Raw genomic sequence first — 24,428 nt, forward strand, 5'->3', positions numbered from 1 at the left:
CTATTCTACTTCTAGTATACTCTAAAACAAAATTATTCAAACGTATGAGTAATCATTTCAGTTACATAACATTGTATTGAATGATGAGTGAATGAGTTATAGAAGGATTTTTCGCTCCATGCAGGTTCTATAAGTACAGATTATTTAGGAATATTTTCGGTTTATTTTTTAATTGATAACTTGGATTCGGATGGAAGAAGATTTGTATAAACAATGCCGCTATTATAGATTCTATTTAGGATAATCTAAGGTTGGAGTTTGAAAAAAAAAATGAGACACATGCCTTAATTAATAACCTAAATATTTAATATTGTATTAATTAAATATTTATTTATATTTTAAAGTAGAGGGATTGAAAGGTCATTAAAAAAACTTTAGTATTAATTATCTTATTATAAATTAATGTTTACATTATCAATATATTTTTAATGAGCAAATAACAATTCCTACTAAAATTTACAACGAATTCTACCAAATTGGTAGGAAATTTCTCACACAGCACTCTCGAATCAAGGGCGGCGGGAATACAGTACCGAGAACCGGGACCGCTTGGGAACCGGGACGGTTTGACACAGCCAAGTCAGTTGTGATTCGACCGCGGAGCGAGAAACATCGTGGTTGAAACACTCTCCTTATTATTAGACTGACTATTTATAATGAACCTGTGATTTGTGTTTTACGTGAAAGATACTGTGAAATAAATTAAAATGTGGGGTGAAAGCAGCAAGAACTGTGAGATTAACTGCCAGTGCTCCGGGTATGTTATTTTTTAAACATTAATTAACAAACTATGCAAAGATATAAATTATAAAGTTTAAAACAACAAAATAAAATAAAATAACTAGCCGTCTATACGATAAATAATAATAATAACACATTGTCGTAATTAAAGACAATTATGTCTATTTTATTGAAATATGATAATTATAATTATTATATCAATAATAACTATATTAATAAAGACCAATGAAACGTTCTTCAACAGATAACTAATGTGTGTTAAGAGAGTGAGATGGTTTCCTTTATTCTTTTTTAAACTTATAATCCTAACCTTAGTTTTAACTTAAATAAAGTTGATGTAAAAACTAAGCCTCTAACTTATGGTGAAGTAGTTATTAACTTCTTAACTACGCTAAAACAAGATTAATAAGTGAATATAAAAAGTATAACTATTTATAACATGACATACGGCGAATTCCTTCATACGGATTAGAAATCGTTAGCTCTATATGGGTAAGGAATTTAAAGCAGAAAATACTATAAAAAGACATTACGTCATTCAGACCTTGGGATTTAAAAAAGGTTTGATAACCTCCTTGGTCGTAAATGATATCTGCGACTGGTAAAAAAGTTGAAATGCGCGCGAAAGTTTCCATTTCATTAAAACGAAAGTGAGAATCTATATTCTAAGTTTTAAATATCGAACGATTTAAGAAACACGTGTAAAATGTTCATAATTTATTATGAGTGAAATAAAAACAACAAAGTCAAGAAGCCGGACGAAAAGGATTTTTATAATCTTTTAAATTCTAAAAATGAATGAGAAATCATAAAAAAAAAGTTACCAAAAAGTTTTATCTCGGACACGAATGTTATCGCATAATGGCTGATTTATGTTTATATTGCCATCTCGTTCTAATCCGTGAAAGAATGCAGCGTGGGAGTGAGATGTAGAATCAATTGGCGGGAAATGAGTGTTGTCACGTAGGTACTTAAGTTTGGAATTGTGCACGTTTTGCGGGAATATTATTACATATTTTGTATTTGTTTAAGAGGACTATAATTTGTCTTGTTTTTTATTTTATCTAATGTATTATAAATAAATACTATCCTTACATTAACACTAGCCGAGATTGTTCTGAATTCAAATCTTGGTAATACTAAAAGTTGTAGACAATGATACACAGTGAAACTTTCACTGAAAAACGTTGTATTTTTTTGTTTTATTACTTTTTTCATTTAGACATTACACAACATATTTCATTTATATGTAAAAGTTAGAAATTGTTTTAGATTCTATCCGTCTTTTCATTGGTCAAAATTTCGATCACGTGACTTTAGACCTGTAATTTTCGTACACTAAGACGAAAGCCAACCGATGTTTTAAAGCCTTCATTTTATTCTATGATGTCATCCTAGCTCGACTACTGAATGTTAAGGATATATATTATGGGAATAACAAAATATAATATTAGCATTAGTTACAACTTATAGAAAATGGCGGATGTTTTGACGACGTATATTTTAATCGACAATTTACCTCTTGATAAAATGAATAATTAGGTTCAATTCATAGCTTTTTGCGCTGTGATTGTTCTTTTTATATGTAGTACGTCTAATTAACAAACAATTAGTTAATAATTGGAGATGTTTAATACATTTACGCTACGAATCAGTACAGCACACAGGAAACTGGATAGACTGCTATCTATAAATAAACTAATATTATGACAACATCATTTGTCCGTTACAAGTGGAACCAATGACGGGCGACACTATTCTGGTCTTAAGCCATACGATCTGTATTCTGGGTAGTATTGACTCATGAAATAACTAACCGCCAAACAATTCGGATTGTTGTGTAGCCCGCTACATATATTTGTTAATATTTAAGCCCATCTGGGTAGGTACCACCTACTCATCAGTTATTCATCTATTACAATAAAAAAATGGGTTCTTTAAGGTCTATTTCATTTGGTACTTAGTTAAAATCGAATCGGAATATTTCTGAGGAGACTCATAAAAATCAGTAATTAATCTTATCAAACACTTAATCATGATATTTAAATTATATCCTGTTTGAAAATAAACGAATCTCTTAAACACATACATAAAATAATAAAAAAAAACTTTTATAATTTTTAAGTAAAATTAATATATAATAAATTTTTCATTCTGTACATTACTTGAGAGTTTGTTTACAAAAATAAACTTTCATTAATTCAAAAATGGAATGCATTCTTAATACGTCGGTGACGTCATAAAAATTGACATTTCACATTACATGAATGAATGTTTACGTCATAAAACGGCTGATGAATTTATAATGGGTAAATGCATTCATGGCTGGCAACACTCGTGACTAAATCATGAATGAACGGACGTTTTGCATATCGATGTAACGCTAACAGAATTTCGATTTTAATACATTACTATAGAGTCGAAAATCAGAATTGTCATTTGTATGCGTACTTAAGACTTTATGAAATTATTTGCGATTCTTTTACGTTTTTCTCGATGCAAGGCGGTTACTTTGATTAATATTTTATTATAGCCTGTTATCTTAGTGAAGTCAAGGCTTATAGGATAAGCTATAAAATGTCGCCGGTTCGATTCCATCACTGTAATTCATTCGATGTAGGTTTATCGTGAGATTACCTACATGTCCAGGAAATCTTTGTTTTTTATTTCAAATGGAATGCGGTGAAATAGGTTTGATTGTCACAGTCGAGCTGGGATATTCCGTTGCGGTGCACTAGGGCCCCCTAAGGTAAGGGGGTCTTTAGGAACAAAATGGTAACGACTTAACTATATGGTAAGGGATATTCTTTACGTTTATTATTGATTTTAAAGACAATATAGGGACATGAAATTAATTTTCTTGCAATGTAGTACTGGGGCCTCGTTTACCACTGGTGGTCACTGTTACATGGCAGTGTGAGGTCTAGTGGTATGTACACCTGTTTTCATGGGTACGCCACACCGATGTCCCGGGTTCGATTCCCGGCTGAATCCATGTAGATTATCATTAGTTTTCTATGTTGCTTTGGGTCTGGGTGTCTGTGGTTGTTACTTCTGATTTTCCATAACACAAGTGCTTTAGTTACATTGGGATCAGAGTAATGTATGTGATGTTGTCTCATATTTATTTTTGTTTATTTATTTATTCAGGTGCTTTTTCTGGTCTATATAATTAAAAAAAAAGCATAGACAAAAAAATACAAACCATAGACCTCTTTGTTTTATGGCTGCGGTGTCTCACAATGGGCCCCTATCATGTTTGAAGTAACATAAAATTAAAAAACCAATCTATAGCACTGCATAATGACTCTTATTCAATTATATTTAAATGTCAAAATCGCTTAATGTAAATGTAATACATTTTCTTATTTGGATCAATTTGAAATGACTCTAAAATATTCTGTGGTTGATATAAAATTAAGAATGAAATGTATTTATATATGTAGCCCGTAGTACCCGGCTTCGCACGGGTAATTTACTAAATATACTACAGAATTTATTTACGCCATCAAAATTAGAAATTTCTAAAATTAACAGTGTTTCTTTACTATATTGTCCATGTATTATATACGAAAACCCTCCTCTCGAATCACTCTATCTGTTAAAACCGCATCAAAATCCGTTGCGTATTTAAGATCTAAGCAAACATAGGGACAGACAGCGGTAAGCGACTTTGTTTTATACTGTGTAAAGATTTAGCTGAGATATGTCTCTAAACGAAGCGATATTATAGTTTATTCCAATTGTTTGACAAATGATTAAAATTTTCTATGAAAAATTAGTTTTCTGAATCACGCTATCGTTTGGTTCACCCCGATATATATAGATCTCGAGTTTGAAAATCATGGAATGGTATTTTTCTTTGTAGTTAGTTGGAGTGTTTATGTTTTTATTAACTAAATTCACTACCGTTCTTAGAAGCCGTTATTTAATATTATCTAGCCGAATATTATAAATGGGAAAGTAACTCTTTTTCGTCGTACGTAAGCTACGAACTCCAAAGATCGATAAAGGGTTTATTTTTCGCCCTTCAAGAGAGTAAATCTTGGGGATAGTTTTGATTTTGGATTTCTGCCATATGTTCTCATTAATGCAGGTATTAGACCAGCGGTAGGATTAGGCGGTTAGTATCCAGTCCAGGATGCGTCGTTTAATAAACATATGTAGGGCTCCGTTAAAGTACGTTGCAGTCGTTAACGGCGCGTCACGGTCCAATCGGACTGGTCACCGGACTCACCACGACTGAGTGCGGAGGACTTTTTATAGATTCTTTTTCAGTTGAGAAACGGATTATATTTACGGTTAAAGATTTTTTTTTACGTTTTACATAATTAGGTTCTTTATCTGTAACGATGAAAATGATAAGTTGATTTTAGCTTTTTTATAATGTCATGATTGTACTTTATTTATTTAAGTTCTTTTGATGTAAAGAAAAATTATTCGATTTTTATAAGGTTCTTTTCGCGAAATTTTTATCGAGGAAAATATAAATTCTAAATAATATTTTAAATTAACGCGGTTGTTTAATAATAATTTACCATTTTTTTTTTATTTTTAGTTAGTGGAGTTTGATATTTTGACATTAACTACGAATTTCTTGTTCACGTTAAATTGAATAACTGTAATTATAAATTCTTTCTTAATATCTTCGTTGTATTAGAATAATTCTACTGTAATGCAATTTTTTTGTCAGTATTCACAACAAAAACACAACCATATGGTTATCTTGAATCCGTTCACAGGCTGAATATTGTAACACCAAGGTTCCAAAAAAAAAGTACAAGTAAAAAAACTTTAAACGTCAAATTTCCCGCGCTTCTCGTATAACTTAAACCGCATATTGTAAAAAAAAATAAAAGGCGATGCCCGCGTCGTTTGACCTTTGAATACTTAATTCATATTAATAAACACTTAAAATATATATAGTTGTTTTTAATTCTTAACTTAATTATACGTAATTTATATTATAAAAACTATACTTTTATTATCTGTATAAAGTAAAAAAGGGCTAGCTAGCAAAAATCTGATGGAAAGACACTTCCCATAATACGACGTAGAAAAAAATTTGAACAATCCCTGAGGTTCCCAACATATTCGACCTTGGTACTAAATATATTGTATCTGTAGTTAGAAATGTCACTTTTTCATGACTTATTGTTGCCAGTTATAAAAAAAAATAATACCAAATTAAGAAGTAATTTAGAAAAACCGGTATTAGGATGGAATAAATTTAACTCAAATTTTTAAACATTAAAATATTTAATACCATCATCTTACTAGTATAAAAATAATCTTAGTATATAAATAATGTAATATTGAATCAAAAGGTCAACCTAAGATTTATTAATACACCTAAAAATCTGTACATATAGTTCTAATATATAATCGTCGTTTACATAAATCTTTACTAATGTTATAAACACGAAAGTAACTCTATTATCTCTACATATTTAAATCGCTGAACCGATTTTGATGGTATTTCGTATATAGTTTTCGCACAGGGGAAGGACAAAGGTTTTAATTCACCCCTCGAAATAAAATGGCGGATAAAAATGTTATAAGATCTTTTTTCGTGTGGTATTATAAATATAAATATATATTTTTTTTTATATTTTAACAGAGTTATTTAAAATTATCAATTCAGTCTCTATTTAATTCATAAGTTCATACGTATTTACGTAACAAACTGACAGATTAAATCATGTTACCATTCATAATACTAGCCTGAGTATTATTTACGAAATAAACTCCAAAATAATTGCATCAGTTCCCGTTGTAACATGACTTGGTATCAAAATATCGTCGACAACTGCGCATGCGCACGATCGATACAACCCCCGCAGTTCGTTCAACCCACCAGATGCTCACCCTCTGTAATTAATGTGTATAACTAGTGAACCGTCCCGGATTTGCTTATATAAAACCTATATATAGATATACAAAGAACATAATAATTATAATTAATTAAACTCGTAATCAAAATCGAAATGTTCTAAATTTACGCGTGTGTGTAAGCTTCTTATATAACAAATATACTACAGAATTTGTTTATTTACGACATCACATTAGAAACTTCTATAATTATTTCTTTATTATATTGTCCATGTATTTACAAAAACCTTCTCGAATCACTCTATCTATGGAAAAAACCGCATCAAAATCCGTTGCGTATTAAAGATCTAAGCATACATAGGGACAGACAGCGGTAAGCGACTTTGTTTCATACAATGTAGTGATTATATACTAAATAATTCTCCTTAAAGCGAAGCGTGATCTGATATAACTTTTATGTACATTGGTTTAGTATTTTATGTCAGCTTTACGTTTTATTCAAAATTGCTTTTATAATACTATTTGAATTTTTTTTCAGAGATCTTTTTGAATAGAAATTATTTAATTAACATTTTTTGGTAAATTATCATATAATTCAATAAGAATGCGATAAAATTCAAAATCGAAAGGAGGCTACATTTTCGTAAAATTTTTGGAACAACGATATTAACATCGCTAAAAAAAAACAAGTTTTTAAAATGAAAACGCATTCAATCTACTTAAAATTCATTATTAAAAAAAAACACTAAATTAGGCGATAATTTCGCAACTGACAACGCTTTTACATAGCAATCCCATAAATAATCATATCTCTAGAACAATAAAACGTAAATTGTCTATGCCCAATAAAACATCCCTATCGAAAAATGGCGCGTTTTATTGGGGTGATGTGACACCTGCCCAGTTTATTTCGAATCATTAATATTGGTACACAATTATATACTTTAAATCTATACATTTATAGTTCAATTTTGTTTGGATTAATTAATATATATTGTTCTGTAGTATCGATTTTCTGTTTAGAATTTTATACGGTGTGGCCAGCTTTTATTAATGTTGTGACTCGCGTATATAGTTGCCATAAAGGACCATGAGCATTTTAATACAATATAATTCAAATTAAGTACATAAAAACTTTCATTGCCTGGTTTTGAACCCGCATTTATCGGTTATATGCAAGTGTTATAACCACTGGGCCATCTCGACTCATTAATATCTCAATGATATTGATTAAATAATAATTTCTTATTGATCTGTGTCACGTTTCAACTAAGGATAATCTTGCATTTCCTCCGGACTTGCACTTGAGAAATATATCAATTAAATGCTCTGTAGCTTAGATTTTAACCGCCATCTTTAATAATCATAGGCGTTATTTCATTTAACACAATATCGTAATACTTATCACTACACAGTATGAAACAAAGTAGCTTACCGCTGTCTGTCCCTATGTATGCTTAGATCTTTCAAATCGTGCAACGGATTTTGATGCGGTTCTTTTAAATAGGTAGAGAGATTCGAAAGGATTTTGTATGTAATACACGGACAATATAGTAGATATTGCCTAAAAAACTGTGAACATTGTAAGACATTCAGTATATATGTAGAATCAGCATTGCAAAGCCGGGCCTGTTCGCTAGTGTGATATAATGTAATAAACCTATTAAGAACTTTAAATAAATATATTATATAACTCAAAGATGACTGATTGACTGACTCAATGCACAGCCCAAACCACTGATATATCGGGATGAAATTTAGCATGCAGGTAGATATTATGACGTAAGCATTTGCTAATAAAGGATTTTGATGAAATTCCACCCTTAAGAGGATAAACCTATTTTATCCTCTTAAGGGTGAAAGTTTGTTTAAATCTTCTTAGATTTCCGACTGATTGAACTGAAATTAAAGATAGGAGCTTCTATGATCCCTTATTTTATCCCCCAAATTATGTAAAATACTCTAAAGGACAAAGGCTACTTATTTTGCTATGTTGACAACCAATACGCTAAAACGCGAGCTTAGTCGCGGACGATTACTAGTAGTAAAAAGGTTTTATATATTGAACGATGCCGCGTCTTATAGCTTGTTAATATAATCTCCACGTAGTACAAAGATTCTGACATCGCGCAGCATCATTCTGATCTCGTGTAATCATCCCGTCGGAGTTATTTTTTTACCTAAATCACCGGACGATGTGGCATTCTTTCAAACCGCTTCTACTATTATAAAGTACACGTAACCCGAGTACGTTGGAAGATAAACGTATAATGAATTTATCACCAATAATGACTTAGTAAATCAAATTCATAAGATTTTATTCAAGTACGCTTTTACAAGCACTTTTGAATCGTCATTTAACAATTAAAGTGAAGCTACCACCGTTTCGGATAGTAGTTTCTACCAACCAAGAAACTCAGTAGTTACTCTTTTTTCATCACTTAAAAATACAGTCATTTTAGTTTGATATGTAATTAGTTAATAAATACTTTATATGTAATCACTTTCACGAACTTTGGAACTACAAAATTTAATAGCTAGATTGAAACAAATGTTTTCTGACTAAGAATGTTGAAATTCTCTTCTTTTTCTCTGCTATAATATGCATGCATGATACATACAAATGTTCCTCTTGAATAGTTCTGTTTGTTGATGAAAACCGCATCAAAATCCGTTGGGTTTAAAAGATGTAAACGTACAGATGACGGTAGCATCGTGACGAACGAAAGTAAACGAAAATGACTGTCTCTCTGTGGTATGATATCTAATAAACAGTATATCTATACTAATATTATAAACGTGAAAGTAACTCTGTCTGTCTGTCGCTCTTTCACGACCGAACCACTGAACCGATTTTGATGAAATTTGGTGTGGAGCAGACTTAAACTCCTAAAAAGCACATAGGCTACTCTTTTGCCTAACGCACAACCAACAAGCTAATAAAACGCGAACAGGTCGCAGGTGATTACTAGTTGATAAATAAATGAAAAAAAAAACAAACAATATTTCAATAGTATTTTTATTTAAAGACTTGTGTGTTAAATAAAACCGCGTACTTCAATTCATGATAGAAATTTAGGTCCGTTATTTAATTTCGGAAGTCACACTCCACGCCTTCCGATTTCCAAGTCCGGTCAAGACATCATTTTTTACCGGAGCACTTACTCTTGCGTGACTTAGCGGGCATTTTTCCATTGACGTACTTTCCTTTTCATTTACTATAACATAGTTTTATAACGTTGAGTCATTCGAAGTTTAAAATCTATACAATGCTTTCTACCCGACTTCACATGGGATTCTACAATGAACACAGCGAATTATATTAAAAAAATACTCAAAAAGATGAATGAATGAATGAAGAGTGAATATCTGAACGATTTAACTATCCGTGATTAGTAAGCAAAAGCAAAACGAGCAGTTAAACAATGGTATAAAATATATAAATAACTTATTTGTTAAATACTCCTGCTATCAAAATCCATACTGTCATAGGCTGTTGTTTTTTCAAGATCAAATAACTAAACCGATTTTGATGAAATTTTTATATAGCTTGAATTGCAAATAAATACATACTTTAATTTGAAAGCGAAGCTGTAGCTTACAACTAGTATGCTGTACGTATTACTCGAAACAGAACCACACTTTGAAGTCGGTTTAAAAGGAATGTAACAAATCTATTAAACCGGTTTGAGCCGGTTCTAACCAAATCACTATTATGAAAAAAAAACGTCTTGTAACGTCACGTCCTCTCTTACGTCTACGTGTATATATAATATATAAAAGCTTCGTTTATATGTGTGTATGTGAATTAATAACATAGTATAAAAGTCGCTTACCGCTGTCTATCCCTGTGTATGCTTAGATCTTTGAAATAACGCAACCGATTTTGAAGAGGTTTTTTTAATAGATAGAGTGATCCGAGAGAAAAGTTTTTGTGTATAATAAATTGCAGTCAAGTAAAGAAACGTTGACAAGTTTGGTAGTTTCTAATGTGACGTAAATTTTTTTTTAAATCTTTACTATTATTTGTTATTAACTCTTCCTGTTTAACAATCTTGAGCCCCGAGGAAGTGCATAGGTATTTTTTATTGCCTATGTCGTTTCTCAGGCTCTAGACTATTTGTGTACCAAGTTTCATTAAAATCTGTCCAGCAGTTTGGGCGTGAAAGCGAGACAAACAGACCGAGTTATTTTCGCATATAATATCAGTATGCATTAAATAATTACCCGACCTATTTCTGCCAATTAGACTAGAAATCTCTCGTTCTTGCTGCATGAGACCAGTCAGCCGTTACTGAGGATACGAGCAATTGACCTCGTCGCATAAACGGGTGAAACTATTGCAGGAAGTGACGTCACTAACTGTCACTTCTATCAAGAAGTATTTCACTGTTTATCTGAAACATCGTGAGGAAACCTGTATGAGTCTGATTCAAATGTAATTACTATTAACCAAAACTTCTCAAAACGGAGAGGACTTAGCCCAGCAGTGGGATAATTACTCTTACTTTAATATAGATTAAAAAACAATTTTTAAAATAAAAAAAAAAACGTTAAATATCTAAGTAGAGATAAAATTCAAAGTCATGCTCTGTGTGTGTACTCTATGGTCTCGACGGTTGGAGATTTGAATTTCGAACGGGATAGGTTTTCGTAATTCAAACGTGTAAATAGAAAGTTCCCAATGATTTTCAAACATTGCGCAAGTGTCATTTTTTACAAGATGGCCGTTAGTTGGGAAACGGTTTTTTATATTTGAAAATATCATCAATGAAATTAATTTAGCGTTTTACATGTCTGACACGAGTTTAAAACTTTTAGTAACTCTCGTACATTATTTTAATTACAGACAGCCAGTGAAGTACAATTTCAATTACAAAGAATATCTTCGTAAAAACAAAATGGCTACGTTTTACGTAATAGAACATAACCCGTTCAGAACCCGAATTAACACTAATTTAAGATACTAATTGTGTACAGCTGTCTATCTAATGATCTTAAGGATGTCTCCATCTTAGATGTTGAGATGTAACGAAAGCTTTAATAATACGATGTATTAAATAATTTATATTTTTTTATGTGTTATTATTATGACATAGTATAGTGGCTTACCGCTGTCTGTCCCTATGTATGCTTAGATCTTTAATACGCAACGGATTTCGATGCGATTTTAATAGATAGAGTGATTTGAGAGGTTTTTGTATATAAGTAACACATGGACAATATAGTAAAGAAACACTGATAATTTTAGAAGTTTGCAATGTGATGTCGCAAAGGAACAACAAAGAGATATTTACAAGTTTTGTACTCTAGAAGTCTAGACATATAAATATAACCTAATGCTAGCGCCATACCTGGTAAAACGGACATTTAAAATCGTATCAAGTCTTACTTCCTCATTAAGTAACCATATTTAGTACTAAAAGGAATCTAGAGTCTGCCCTATAAGACGCTGGTGCTTTTTTATAAACGCAATCCTTTATAATATATGTGGGAGAATTTGTACGTTTGTATCTACAAAGCATCTGACTTATGTCAGCCTTACTGGGTACCACATTCTACCACCTACCATCACTTGGCATTGTTGTGTTCCGGTTTGTCAGTTAGTTGTAACAAGGGACATACCATCTTAGGTCCAGAGGTGATAAATCAAATGAATATATTACTATTATATTAATTCATTTATTAGATATTCTTGCACAGATTATGTAAAAACAATACATGCAAATTAAACTATTGCTTGCTACGAACAGAAAAAAAAATAAAAATGAGCAAAAGAGGCAGATTAAAGTTCCTAAACGCATCTTTATTTCTTAAATATGAAATTGATATAATAGTTTTAAATGGTAATTTCAAAGATCTAAGCATACATAGGGTCAGAAAGTAAGCGGCTTTGTTTTATACTATGTAATGATTACGATTGGTGTAACAAGCAACGTCACGGTCAAGACTAGGTGAATCGATTGCGTGGGAGAGCTGTGTTAGAAAAAGATGGCCGAGCGACCGTTGGAGCCAGTTTGTCGTTTCCTTTTTTAAAACCATAGAGCGAGTTTTTTTTTTAAAGATCCTATTCTCGCTCGCGTCTCGAATTTTTATCTAAGGTTATGTAATGTATTCGAAGGAAAGTTCATTTGAGGTTATTCTGACAGTTCGTTTTTTTTTTAATTGAATTTTTTGGTTTGATATCTTAATTTTTCAGCCAAGATTTAAATGATATTATAAATGTCTCAATAAAATATTTATGTGGAAAGATTTGTTAATTGTACGATAACTAAATTTGAATTATATAAATACGAATATTTTAAACAGTTTTACTTTTTTTTTAATTTATTTTTTTTGTCTAAGGTATCATTGTATGTACGTGTGTACCAAACCTAGTACAGCAGTTATAAACAAAACAAATCCTGATACTGGGTCGCCTCCCGGCGTTCTTCAAACTCGTTTATCAAAGGAAGCTTTAATCATTCAACGAGTACACTACGCTTTTAAAATTCTTTATCTGTGTCAAACTGTAACATCCTTATTATGAAGTTTCAAACGTTTTTTAAATTTCTTCATAATCTCTGTGGACAGTACATACGTACACGTTACCTGTTCAAAACCGAATGCAAGTTATTGGCTGTGTTTAATTGTTATAATGATGGTTAAGTTCGGTTCATTGGTTTAGCTTGAAAAGCGACAGACAGACAGACTAACACATTTATAGAATTACCATAGATATACATAACTCATTTGATTTACTTGTATCCATATCCGGTTGTGAAACTCAACAGCGTTTTAGTTTAAAACCTCTTTTCTCAGCTATGATTTGATGGGATAAAATTTAATAATTAACTATTAAATATGTCATGTCTTGTTTTCTCATTAGAATGTACCGAGACGGTTTACAAGCATTTGAAGATAATAGAATAGCTAAGTACGCCATTGTCGGCTGCCAGCCAGCTTCCACCCAGCATAGCTTATCACATGTACTATTTAAACATTCAACGCGAGTTATGCCGTAAATTCAAGGCTTAGTATGGAAATTCAAACAGATTTTTAATCTGTGCTTAGATAGAACAAGCGTGGCTGTTTATTTAACGTTATCAAGGATAAAGAGGTTTTATTTGTTTAACTTAATTGTCAAGTTAAAAGTACGATAAGAACTCTATAATTGGGAGGTAAACTTAACTTAGATTATAATGAATATTTCGTATGATTTAAAGAAAAGAAAAAAGCATATGTCATTTTCGAAAACATTATCTACCTCTTTGGTAAAATTTATTTTTATTAATTCAGGCAGTTCGTGAGATTCAAATCAAATCAAAATAAACTTTATACAAGCACTTTTGAATCGTCATTTTACAATTAAGTCAAGCTACCACCGGTTCGGAAAGTAGATTCTACCGAGAAGAAGCGGCAAGAAACTCAGTAGTTACTCTTTTTTTAACATTTAAAAAATACAAAGTCATGTTAGTTAAATACAAGTACTTCATTCAAGATTCACTAATATTTAGTATTATTGTGTTCAAGGCCCATAATTTAGTTTCCAGAATCGTACTGATTAGAGATAGAGAATTCGGACAGCTGTGGACTCCAGTCCATACAAATTCCCATGACATTAGAAATTAGTTCATTCATATACTGTAATTCTACACCTGGAATCGAACATGTCAGTATATTATTTAAATAAATTCGATATCGAAAAAAAAAAATCGAACGCAATGGTCCATTTCCAAACTGCCCATCTGCTTGAGAAATCCACAGATAATAATTCGTTACACAATAAATACGGTGAGACGTTTTAAACCCTATATTACTTCCGTAAAAAAAAAATATACAACAATAGTCGAGATGATCTAAATTCGCACGGGAAATGGCGCGCCTTTGTCTGACAGGTCACGACCCTGAGGGCTACATCTTGTTCATTGAATAAAGATACTGTTCTCAGGATATTTTTTTCGATCTTACGAATTTATTTGCCGTTGCAATTTTGAATTTAATTTTAAAATTCGAATAGTTTTAATAAAATTCTACGTATAACGATTCGAAATATTATTTGGCATAGGAGTTATAACATTAATCAATCGTCATTTTACAAATAAAAGTTGAGTTTCTATAAGTGTAAATGCAGATTATTGAGGAAAATCGGATAGAAATTCAAGTCATTATTGCTGTGTGCTTCAAATGAGCCATTTTATTTTCAGGCTAAAACGTAATTTGAATTTATCACTGTCGATCTTTTTAACACACTTAGCAATATATTTCGGCTGAATACACTTTGCCTTTGAATTTCCTACTGTAAAAAGGTAAGTATCCAAATAGTCACATTGCCCCAATTAACTTAATCATTTAATACAAAATAATAATATTACAAAAACAGTATTAGATTCGCTTACCCGAACCGTGGGAAGCGACCATAGACCAATCGTAATTTTTTTTTTATTAGCATATATTTAAATAAATTTCGCTAATTCCTTCGATGTTTGAATGGAATTGAAAAACCGGATCTTCGACTTTTTTTGTTTAAGAAAAAAAGATGACGTCACACAAAGAAACGCGGTAACATTTTTTTAATATGCATAAAATTATCAATCTTTATATTGTCAGTTTAGGCTAAAATAGTGTTTGAAGATTGAAGATAGACTTAAATATTAATAATAAGACAGATATAGAATGTAAGATGATAATGCGAACCTGTCTGGGTAGGTACCTCCCACTAATCACATACTCTACCGCCAATTAGCAATACTAGGTATTGTTGTGTCTTTTTGAATAATAAGTGAACCGGCAAAAGAAACATAACTTCATTCCTAATGTTAATTTTTGGCTGAACAGTTTTTTCTTTGCTCATCTAATTATAAAAAAAATGACACGTCATTTTCTGACATTTCAAACCAAACAATTTGAAACGAACTTATTGTTAGTTACAATCTAGTCTACTATTATTACTTCATAGTTAAGGAAAAATAAACAATGGCTTTATAGTAATTAAAATAATATGTATCCTAATAACGGTTTTGTTTTCCGTTAATTATGTTGTGTTGCTGATAAGAGCTTTTGCAGTTATTGATAAGGCTGTATGTTATTTAAATATTGCACAAAAAATACAGTTCTATTTTTACGAAAGGATATGCTTTAAAAACTGAAAAAGCCCATATGATATTATTAAGACTTGTATGTCATATTCAATTCCAATTATATAAATTAAATGAATAAATATTAAAGCTCTACATCATCGAACCTGTGCCTTTAAATAAAAAAAAAAAATAATATGTCAATTTGACATAACGTCATTTTTCGCTCCAAAATTGTCAGTGACGTCACTAACGGTTTCCTCTAAGTGGTCTTTGTTTAAGTTACATTCGATTCGAAACCTAAATCCTTGCAAAATAAAGTTAATATTTTAAAAAACATTGCGTAACTCGACTGCTACCATTTTTGCTTGCTCTAATAAATATATTTCAAAACAAATGCTTGATTAAAGCAATTGGTATCAAAGTGGGTCGCTGTTAGATCGGTTTATCGGTATGTATGTGGGTCACTATAGCGACGATACGTCCAGCTTCTAATAATATAAACAGATTGCTATGAACAAAGAACTCACAGTTTTAATTAATGTTTATTTTTTGGTACTGGCAGTTCTGAAACTGATCGATAAAAAAGACAGTGTAACTTATAAGTAGTACCTTTGCCTATTCTAAATTAAAAAAAAGCTGTCATTATATTTTGTTTACTACTATAATCTGCCAAAATGCCTTCGTTGCTATATAAATTAAATTGCATTATAAAAAATCAATATATACGTCAATAAATAGGAGCTTAATCTAAATTAAATAAATTAGAAAACGTGTATATACATACAAATTATAATTAGACCTCCTGTATCTCATATTCTAAGACCATTTTAGTTGCAGAGGAAAGGGCTGTAGGAATCTTACAAAAACATACTAAAATATATTTGAGGTTAGTTGTTATACAAGAGATTGGATGATTCGGTGAAGGAAAGCATCGTGAGGAAACCTGCATCTGTTTAATTTCATAGAAATTCTGCCACATTCCACCAACCCATTGGAACAGCGTTGTGAAATATGTTCCAAAGCATCTCCTCCATTCCCAGCAGTGGGAAACAGTCTGTTGTTGTTAGTAAACTTGCATTAGAAAACCAATCGTATGCAAAACGATCACTTTCTTGTATCTCCGGTTGACATATTTCGACCGTTAAAGAGACGCGAGTTTGTGTCCTCATATAAGTTTTTTTAAAACAACCGGTCAATTGTGTCAAGGACGTTAAATAATCATTAAAGATTAATTTTTATCTCGTAACGGTCGTTTTGACTCGGCTATGACGCATAGTGCATTTATAGATTACAGTTTTTTTTATTGGCTCTATATTTTGCGGTCTTTGCTTTCAATTGTCATTGTTGAAAAAAATTATTCAATTATACAGTATATATTACGGTTTTATTGATCGATTTAGTAAATGAAGAAAAGAATTTTTATATTAGAATACTTAAAGTAATAAGTCCTAAGGAAAAAACAGTTTTTGTAAAGCTGAGTAACATTTTTAGGCTGTTCACCTTTTTCCCTATACCAAATATTACTTTAAAAAAAAAGCTTTTCAAAAAGTTTATAGGTAAAGAAGATTAAGATAAAAATCTTAAAGAAATCCATTTTAAACAAAATATACAGTAAAATAAAAAAAAACAAACATGCTTCAGTATTCTCTAAAACAACAGCTACCATATACTTATTTTAAAACTATTTTTAGTGAAGTTTGCCGAAACACAAGAACTTATCGCGAAGATCTTAAATAGCAATTTAAAAAAAAAAAACGCTCCGTTAACGAAATGGCGGCTCTTTTGACAGATCTAAAAATATAACAGAGAAATGAATGAGTTGATTTATTGGGGTCTAGTGAAAGTGAGAAAAAAGAATATCTGTAAAAAACAAAACTATTTAAAAATTGTATATATGTAACAAGTAACACCGGCTTCGGATGTAGTTACCACCAAGAAAAACCAACGAGACGCTCAGTAGTTACTTTTTGAAACATTAATAAAGGTCCATTTAAATTAAGACTTTATTATAAAAGTATCTTGTTTAAAACCTCTTTGGTCTGTGACATGGCTGACAATACCTATGCCTTTGCTAAGACTCAGAAACAAAAAAAAAGAACTGAAAAAAATGTAGTCAATTAAAACGTATTAGTCCTTCAAGTCCGCTTTTTTCACACATCTGACAGCGTTCGAAATTTAAATCCGTTCCGTTCGAAAACCGTTCAAACACGTGCACTCAACGATAATCGGAAAAGGTTTTTTATAGTGTACATTTTTCAAATTTACAAAGATTTCAATATTTAAAGTGATGCAAGATCACTTTAAATATTGAAATCTTTGTAAATTTGTTTTTCATCTAATCAGTCACGTGTTAAAGTACCTACTCAACCGCAAAGATTTAAAAGTGGAATTCTGTAAAATTGCATCTTTAACATAGGATAGAAATGGTAGTCGGTGTGTTATTTATAATATCCTTAAACCTCCTCAAACAGGAGACTTAAATATAAATAAATTAGAGTAGTATTTTATTTGTTATTTCTGCCACCGACCTCCTTGGTCCCTCCCGCGTAGAACATATGGCCGCCGTGCGCAGCGAGACATGAAATTCGTCCAATGAATATGCTTAAAACAATGTCGGTTATTAACGCCCAACATATGCTTAGATAATATTACAACGTCCTCTGGTTCCTGGGATATCCATAGACAACATATTTTTTTTAAACGCTAACTTTATTTCTCTATATAGTATAAAACAAAGTCGCTTACCGCTGTCTGGACCTATGTATGCTAAGATGTCTTTATTCTGCAAAATCTCTTAGTTCGATTTAGTACTTAGTAATTTTACGCGTTACATCTTGTTTCCGGTGTGTGAGTGAGCCAGTGTAATTATAGGCGCAGCGGAAATAACAACTAATAATCTTTGGCTGATTGGTAGTGTATTATCGTATGAAATTAAGATGTTTGTAAATAATACTGGAACACGGTACTCTTTACTGTAATAACATTACAGTTTCAGATTCCAAATTCATTTTATAATTTGTACTAGTATATTATAAGTGTGAAAGTAACTCTGTCTTTCTTCCCTTTCACGACCAAACCGCTGAACCGTATTTGATGAAATTTGGCATACCAAATTGACGTCATAACGTCACGTTTGCTACGTGAACTCCAAGGATACATGACAAACAAATCCTTGAAAGACGAGCGAAGCCGCTGGTCTAGTATTACATGATTAAAACTTCGCCGAAACACGCTGAAATGTTAACACTTTCAGAATGGCAAAGTTACAAATGTTTCTTAAATTGAACGCAACTTTTGTGAAACTCCAAAGAGGTCGTCCAATGTTTATCTACAAGATAAACAAATACGCCACTTATATCATTCATTCAACCTTCAATGTTCTCGAGCGGAAGCGACGGCAGGATTCAAGCTCGGCTTGTTTAAACCCTCCGTATCGTCTTACGGCCGCAGATTTGTCACTGGCTACGCTACACGTATGTGTTCTGTAAACAACGGATTTACGAACCACAACCGATTCCTGTCATGTGTATAGGTTAATTTGCAAATGGGTCATTTGATGGTAAATCCCCGCCCATAGACAATAGCGGTGATAAAAAAACGATGATCCAGAAATAAACTAGAAATCGTTTTCTGTTATGAAATGGATTTGTTTGTTTTTTTATTGACGAAAAAAAGCACCGGATACGGAAGCACGTGCGCACCAAATAATAAACGAAGACATCCCATTCATTTTCATTCATTCAATTATCTTTCAAATAAAAATCAATACATGATATTTCGCTAAACAGTTTAAAAAAAGAAGGAGAGTAATAATTCGTTAAATATCCAAGGATTTTAAAATTAGAAATTCCAAGAAGCTAACGCTTACTATTACCATAAACATGCTATATTTTTAAACGGACGTTACAACGACGGAACACCATACAGCCGAGACCGTTACTGATCGATACGAGTAATGCTGGCGTATTGTGTTTATTTCGAGGGTGGTTACAGATTTAGATTGTTATGATTAATCCAAATTTTTTTTTATAGATACATTATATAAACAAAACAATTACTATTTGAATCGTGAAAGGAATTATTTATTAGTATCTTTGCCTTTTTATGTTATGAAAAAAATGGTGCTTAGAACGCTGTTTTTTTTTTGTTTTAACAGGCAAAAGTACATTAAGCGAAACGCGACAAAGTTTATTTATAGCCTAATCTTATCAACGGAAAAGCATCTGCCGTTCCCCCTAGTTCCGATAGAGGTCAATGTTCGCGAAAAAAATGGCTGACGCCTTCCAAGACGCAAAGGTGCGATATGTACCAATTACGCGCCAGCTGCTACAGCTGCGTTCGAGATTCAAATTCACTTGTCGTCAATTGTTGTGTGCCAAGAACATAATTGTATATTCTATTATATACATTATTGCTATAAGATTAGGGGTGGGATTGCTATGGGTGTTTGAGCAGCTGTGTGGCACGCGCCAAGACGTTAACTTTGACCTGGCTTTGTTAGATAACGGTGATGCTACCGTTGCATTAAGTTTATTGTTCGTTTAGAAATTTACGTTAGATTGTTTTTTTTTTTTATTTGAGATTTTAATCTTGGAACAAATTTTGAATTACGGTCTTTCAATATGAACTGTTAAGATTTCGTTCCATTTATGAATAAATTCGAATGTTAAAAATAGTACTAAGTTATACATACAGTAATAGTAATGGTTTTTTTTTTGTTAATATTTCGTTTAGCAAGTCAAGACAACAGCATAAAAAGTATTATTTTTCAAAGATTTTTCTTCAGATTCGATTTTTAAAAACAGAATTATAGATTGTTTTCCGACATTAATAAATTGATTAAGTTGCAGTTTTATTTTTAATATTTCTTAATGAAGTTTTATAACAAACATTTTGTCGAATAACAAGGCACGTGCCGTATAAAGATTATATTTCTTTCAAATAAATCCGCCCACCTGAAAGGACCCAATTGTTACATACTCCCCCAACTAGACACGTGCGTTTTGACACAGGGAAACATTATACTCTTTATGTCAACGTCATTAAAGGTTACTTTTCGAAATAATAAAAAAGCCGGGTGTTCGTCGCGTGCGCGTTGCAAAGTGTAATTTTGTTACAATTCACATAATACTTTGATTGTTAAGTCATTGAATTGACTCTGAACTTAAGAATTTTGACCAAATAATAAATTCTTAACGATTTTTTTTTTCTATTTTAGTGTTGAACTGGCAATGATGCTTTGCGATTATGACAGTAATTTTTTTGTCGTTTAAAAATAATAATTATTCCTGACCTCTGGTGTCACCAGGACCAACTGAACCATCTGAGCTACGATTGAAATATCTATTATGAAAACTCTACGATTCGTGTATATAACAAATTAGTACTCTTAGCACCGGACGTGTTAATAACAGTGTTACCAACTTAACGGTATACTCCGGTGAGGGTGTCATTAGACGGAAGTCGTCGGTTAGGTGTAAGTACAGTGCAATTAGAAATGTTTGACGACCTCCATGGTGGAGTAGTGTGTACACAGGTTTTCATGTGTACGCTACTCCGATCCCGGGTTCGATTCCAGGCCGAGTCGATGTAGAAAAAGTTCATTAGTTTTCTATGTTGTCTCGGGTCAAATTTTAGGAGTTTCTAATGTGATGTAAATAAACAAATTCTATAGTATATTTAGTATCAGCATTGCTCCCGTGTGAAGCCGGACGCTAGTTATTAATATTTAAAGTTAGTTTGTTTCAATAAACCGTTATAAAATTAAGTACATAACATAACATATCGATTAATTAACGGTATCGCACAAAGTTCACCCCTAGTGTCGGAAAAAATCGATGGAAACCGTTAAACGTTCCACAAGGGGTCGCATCCCTAACTGTTAACGATATTTTCGTTGGGAGAACTGATTCAAACTCAAACTCAAACTCAGATAACTTTAATCAACATAGAAGCATTACATTTATTGGTGGTCAAATTCAAAAGTACCACCGGTTCGGAAAAAGAAACCCTGACCTGAGAAGAATCGGCGAAAGAAACTCAGCTGGTTTTATTTTTGTCAAATTAATTTAATACAAGTGTATGAATTTGTTAAAATGTTTTTATTAAGGTTTTGCATTTGGTAACCTCATCATATTCTACCAAATAACTATACTTTCCTTCTGTAACAGTTTGGAGTGAGTTACTAAGACAGGAGGAACATAGTTTAGTGCCAATGGGTTGGTGCATTGGCCATGTATTTAAATAAAACTAATTATAACGGATGAATCGCGTATATTAATTATTTTTAAACATCCCGACGTTTCGAGCACTTTGCAGTGTTCGTGGTCACGGGTAGACTAAGATGACATTTGTCTATTTGAAGAACAAAGGAAATATTATTAACAACTACCGCCAACGATTTCTCAATTGATGTCTTGAGTAACGTTCCGGTTGCACGCAGAAGGCACTAACTGTATCTTTAGGTCTTGCAGTCTGTTGGATTTGGGATTTTAAATTTTTAATAAGTGGATCCCAGGTGTTAGAAAGTCTCCAACCATCTTCTCTATTGAAGTTCGGATGTTTTTGAATTTCAATAGCCTCGCGTATCATTCTAGGAATGAATCTGTGTTCTCTAGCGAGGATCTGTGGTTTATCAAATCGGATAAAATGGTTAGGTTTATCCAGAGCATGTTCACAGACTGCAGACTTTGAAGAACGCCTATTTTTGACATCTCCTATATGTTCCTTGACCCTGGTACCGATGCTTCTCTTTGTTTGGCCTATGTAAGATAAACCACACTCACATTCGAGTTTATATACTCCTGCAGTTTGTAAAGGGATATTACTCTTGATAGGTCTCAAGAACTGGCTCACTTTCTGGCCATGTATTGTTAAACAGTACCAACGTCTTGGCCGCCAATTTGTCTGGCCAATTCAAATCAAGATCAAAAAAACAAATGAACAACATTTTGCTGCGAATTCACGAGATACCAAAAAGATTTAATTTATTATCAATACATAGTATAAAACAAAGTCGCTTATCGCTGTCTGTCCCTATGTATGCTAAGATCTTTAATACGCAGCGGATTTTGATGTGGTTTATTTAATAGATAGATTGATTCGAATGGAAGGTTTTTGTATGTAATACATAGACAACATAATAAAGAAACGCTGACAATTTTAGAAGTTTCTACTGTGATGTCGTAAATAAACAAATTATTTATATTTATATTCCAAAAATATTGGTAGTATTGGAGTTTATCGTTCAGACGGTTTAGTTTTATAATACATAGCGTAGTATATGAAACTTGTTACTAATTGTTTACATAAGTGCGCCCATGAAGCCCTACGAGCCGCGCTCCCTCGATCGGATGTGACGTAACCGTATCCCGCCAACCTTGACTTAACCTCACCACATGGTTTAAGAACATAAATTAACGGATTCCTGTAAACTGAACTTCCGCAGATTTCACGCAATATTGGTTACGTTTGGGGTTTTTTTTTACTCAAATCAGGTAACAGATGACATATATATTTAGCCGCCAAAACTTTTCTTTACTAATATTATAAATGCAAAAGTCTGTTATTTAAGATTTTAAGTCTAATTTCAATTTGAAGATCGGTAATTTTTTGTACCCAAAAATCTATGAAAAACTCGGGCAAAGTCGCCAGCGAAAAGCAGTTAATGCAAAGTAATATAACGTCTGCTGTTTCAGGTAACTGTAAAAATAAATCGTAATTTTTCTTTTATTTCCCTTTCATCTCAATCGTTTCAGCCGTTAAAGATAATCGTGATTAAAACGAAATCAACATCAGCTGATTTAAAAAAAGAACTAAAAGTCAAGTTCCTGAAAACCGTTGCAAAAAAACGAACGTCTCAAAGACGTTCCAAATTCAAACGTCATAACCGTTCAGAAACACGCTTTCTTTTTAATGCACTTCCACACAAAGGGTACAAAGCCGATGCACCACTTGATTCAGCCGAAAATCACAAAAGCCCTGATTTGAATAAATATTTTGTCTGCAGAACCCCTTTTTTATTTTAAACGACTTTTTGTTCTATTGAGAATTGTAATAGGGTTGACATTCGCTTGTGATCTCGAGTTGAGCAGGTTTTTTTGACGGTTATACGAACAATGGGCCGTGATAGCTTTTAGCGAGGTCTATTGATGGTAGTTTAAGTAATTATCGCAATTGTTTTATATTACTTCAAGCATGGGATACCCCTGATTAATACTCGGTTCATATATTTAACGAAATCGATAGATTTAGTAACGGACCGCTAAAAAACGGTACCACACATGTTTATTAAGTACAGCCAATAAAAGGATCAATAGTTTACTTCCAATTAAAGGATACTGCTTACCCGTGCCAGTGTTACATGTATGGAATAAGTTTCTATATGCAACTTATATATTTATAAATAAAAAATTAAAAAAAAAGCTTTTTCCGGTAAGGAAAATTGGTATTCTCGTCACACGAATTTATTCTAAAGATAAACTTTCCTCCCAAAACGAAGTAACAAAGTTTTCTCGTTTATTTCAGTTCCTCTGTAGTGTGACACTCAAAAAGCTTTTTCGTATCTGAACCAACTGGAAATGATATTTTATGTATATATTAAACAAAATTAAACTCTTTATAATTTCAATACATATAACAACTCTGTGCAGTGTGGCTGTAAGAAATGTTTCCATGTACATTTCGCATGTATTCGGAACCAAAAAAATAAAATAAGAAGACCGTTGCTGTTTTGTAATCAATAGAATTCTGTTACAAACCCCTGCAATACCGTTAACGTAACAACAAAAAACTTCT

General features: G+C 32.1%; 1 protein-coding gene across 1 annotated transcript in view; it reads left to right on the forward strand.

Moving 5' to 3' along the window:
• The first annotated feature begins 571 nt into the window (after positions 1-571).
• Positions 572-24,428, forward strand: part of LOC124542197 (M-phase inducer phosphatase-like) — a 32,663-nt gene continuing 8,806 nt past the window's right edge. The window contains exon 1 of the mRNA XM_047120142.1: positions 572-757. Coding sequence (XP_046976098.1) covers positions 708-757 — 50 coding nt within the window. The 5' untranslated portion in view covers positions 572-707. The remainder of the gene's footprint in view (positions 758-24,428) is intronic.

This window comes from Vanessa cardui, chromosome 30 (assembly GCF_905220365.1).
Source record: "Vanessa cardui chromosome 30, ilVanCard2.1, whole genome shotgun sequence".
Classification (NCBI taxonomy): domain Eukaryota; kingdom Metazoa; phylum Arthropoda; class Insecta; order Lepidoptera; family Nymphalidae; genus Vanessa; species Vanessa cardui.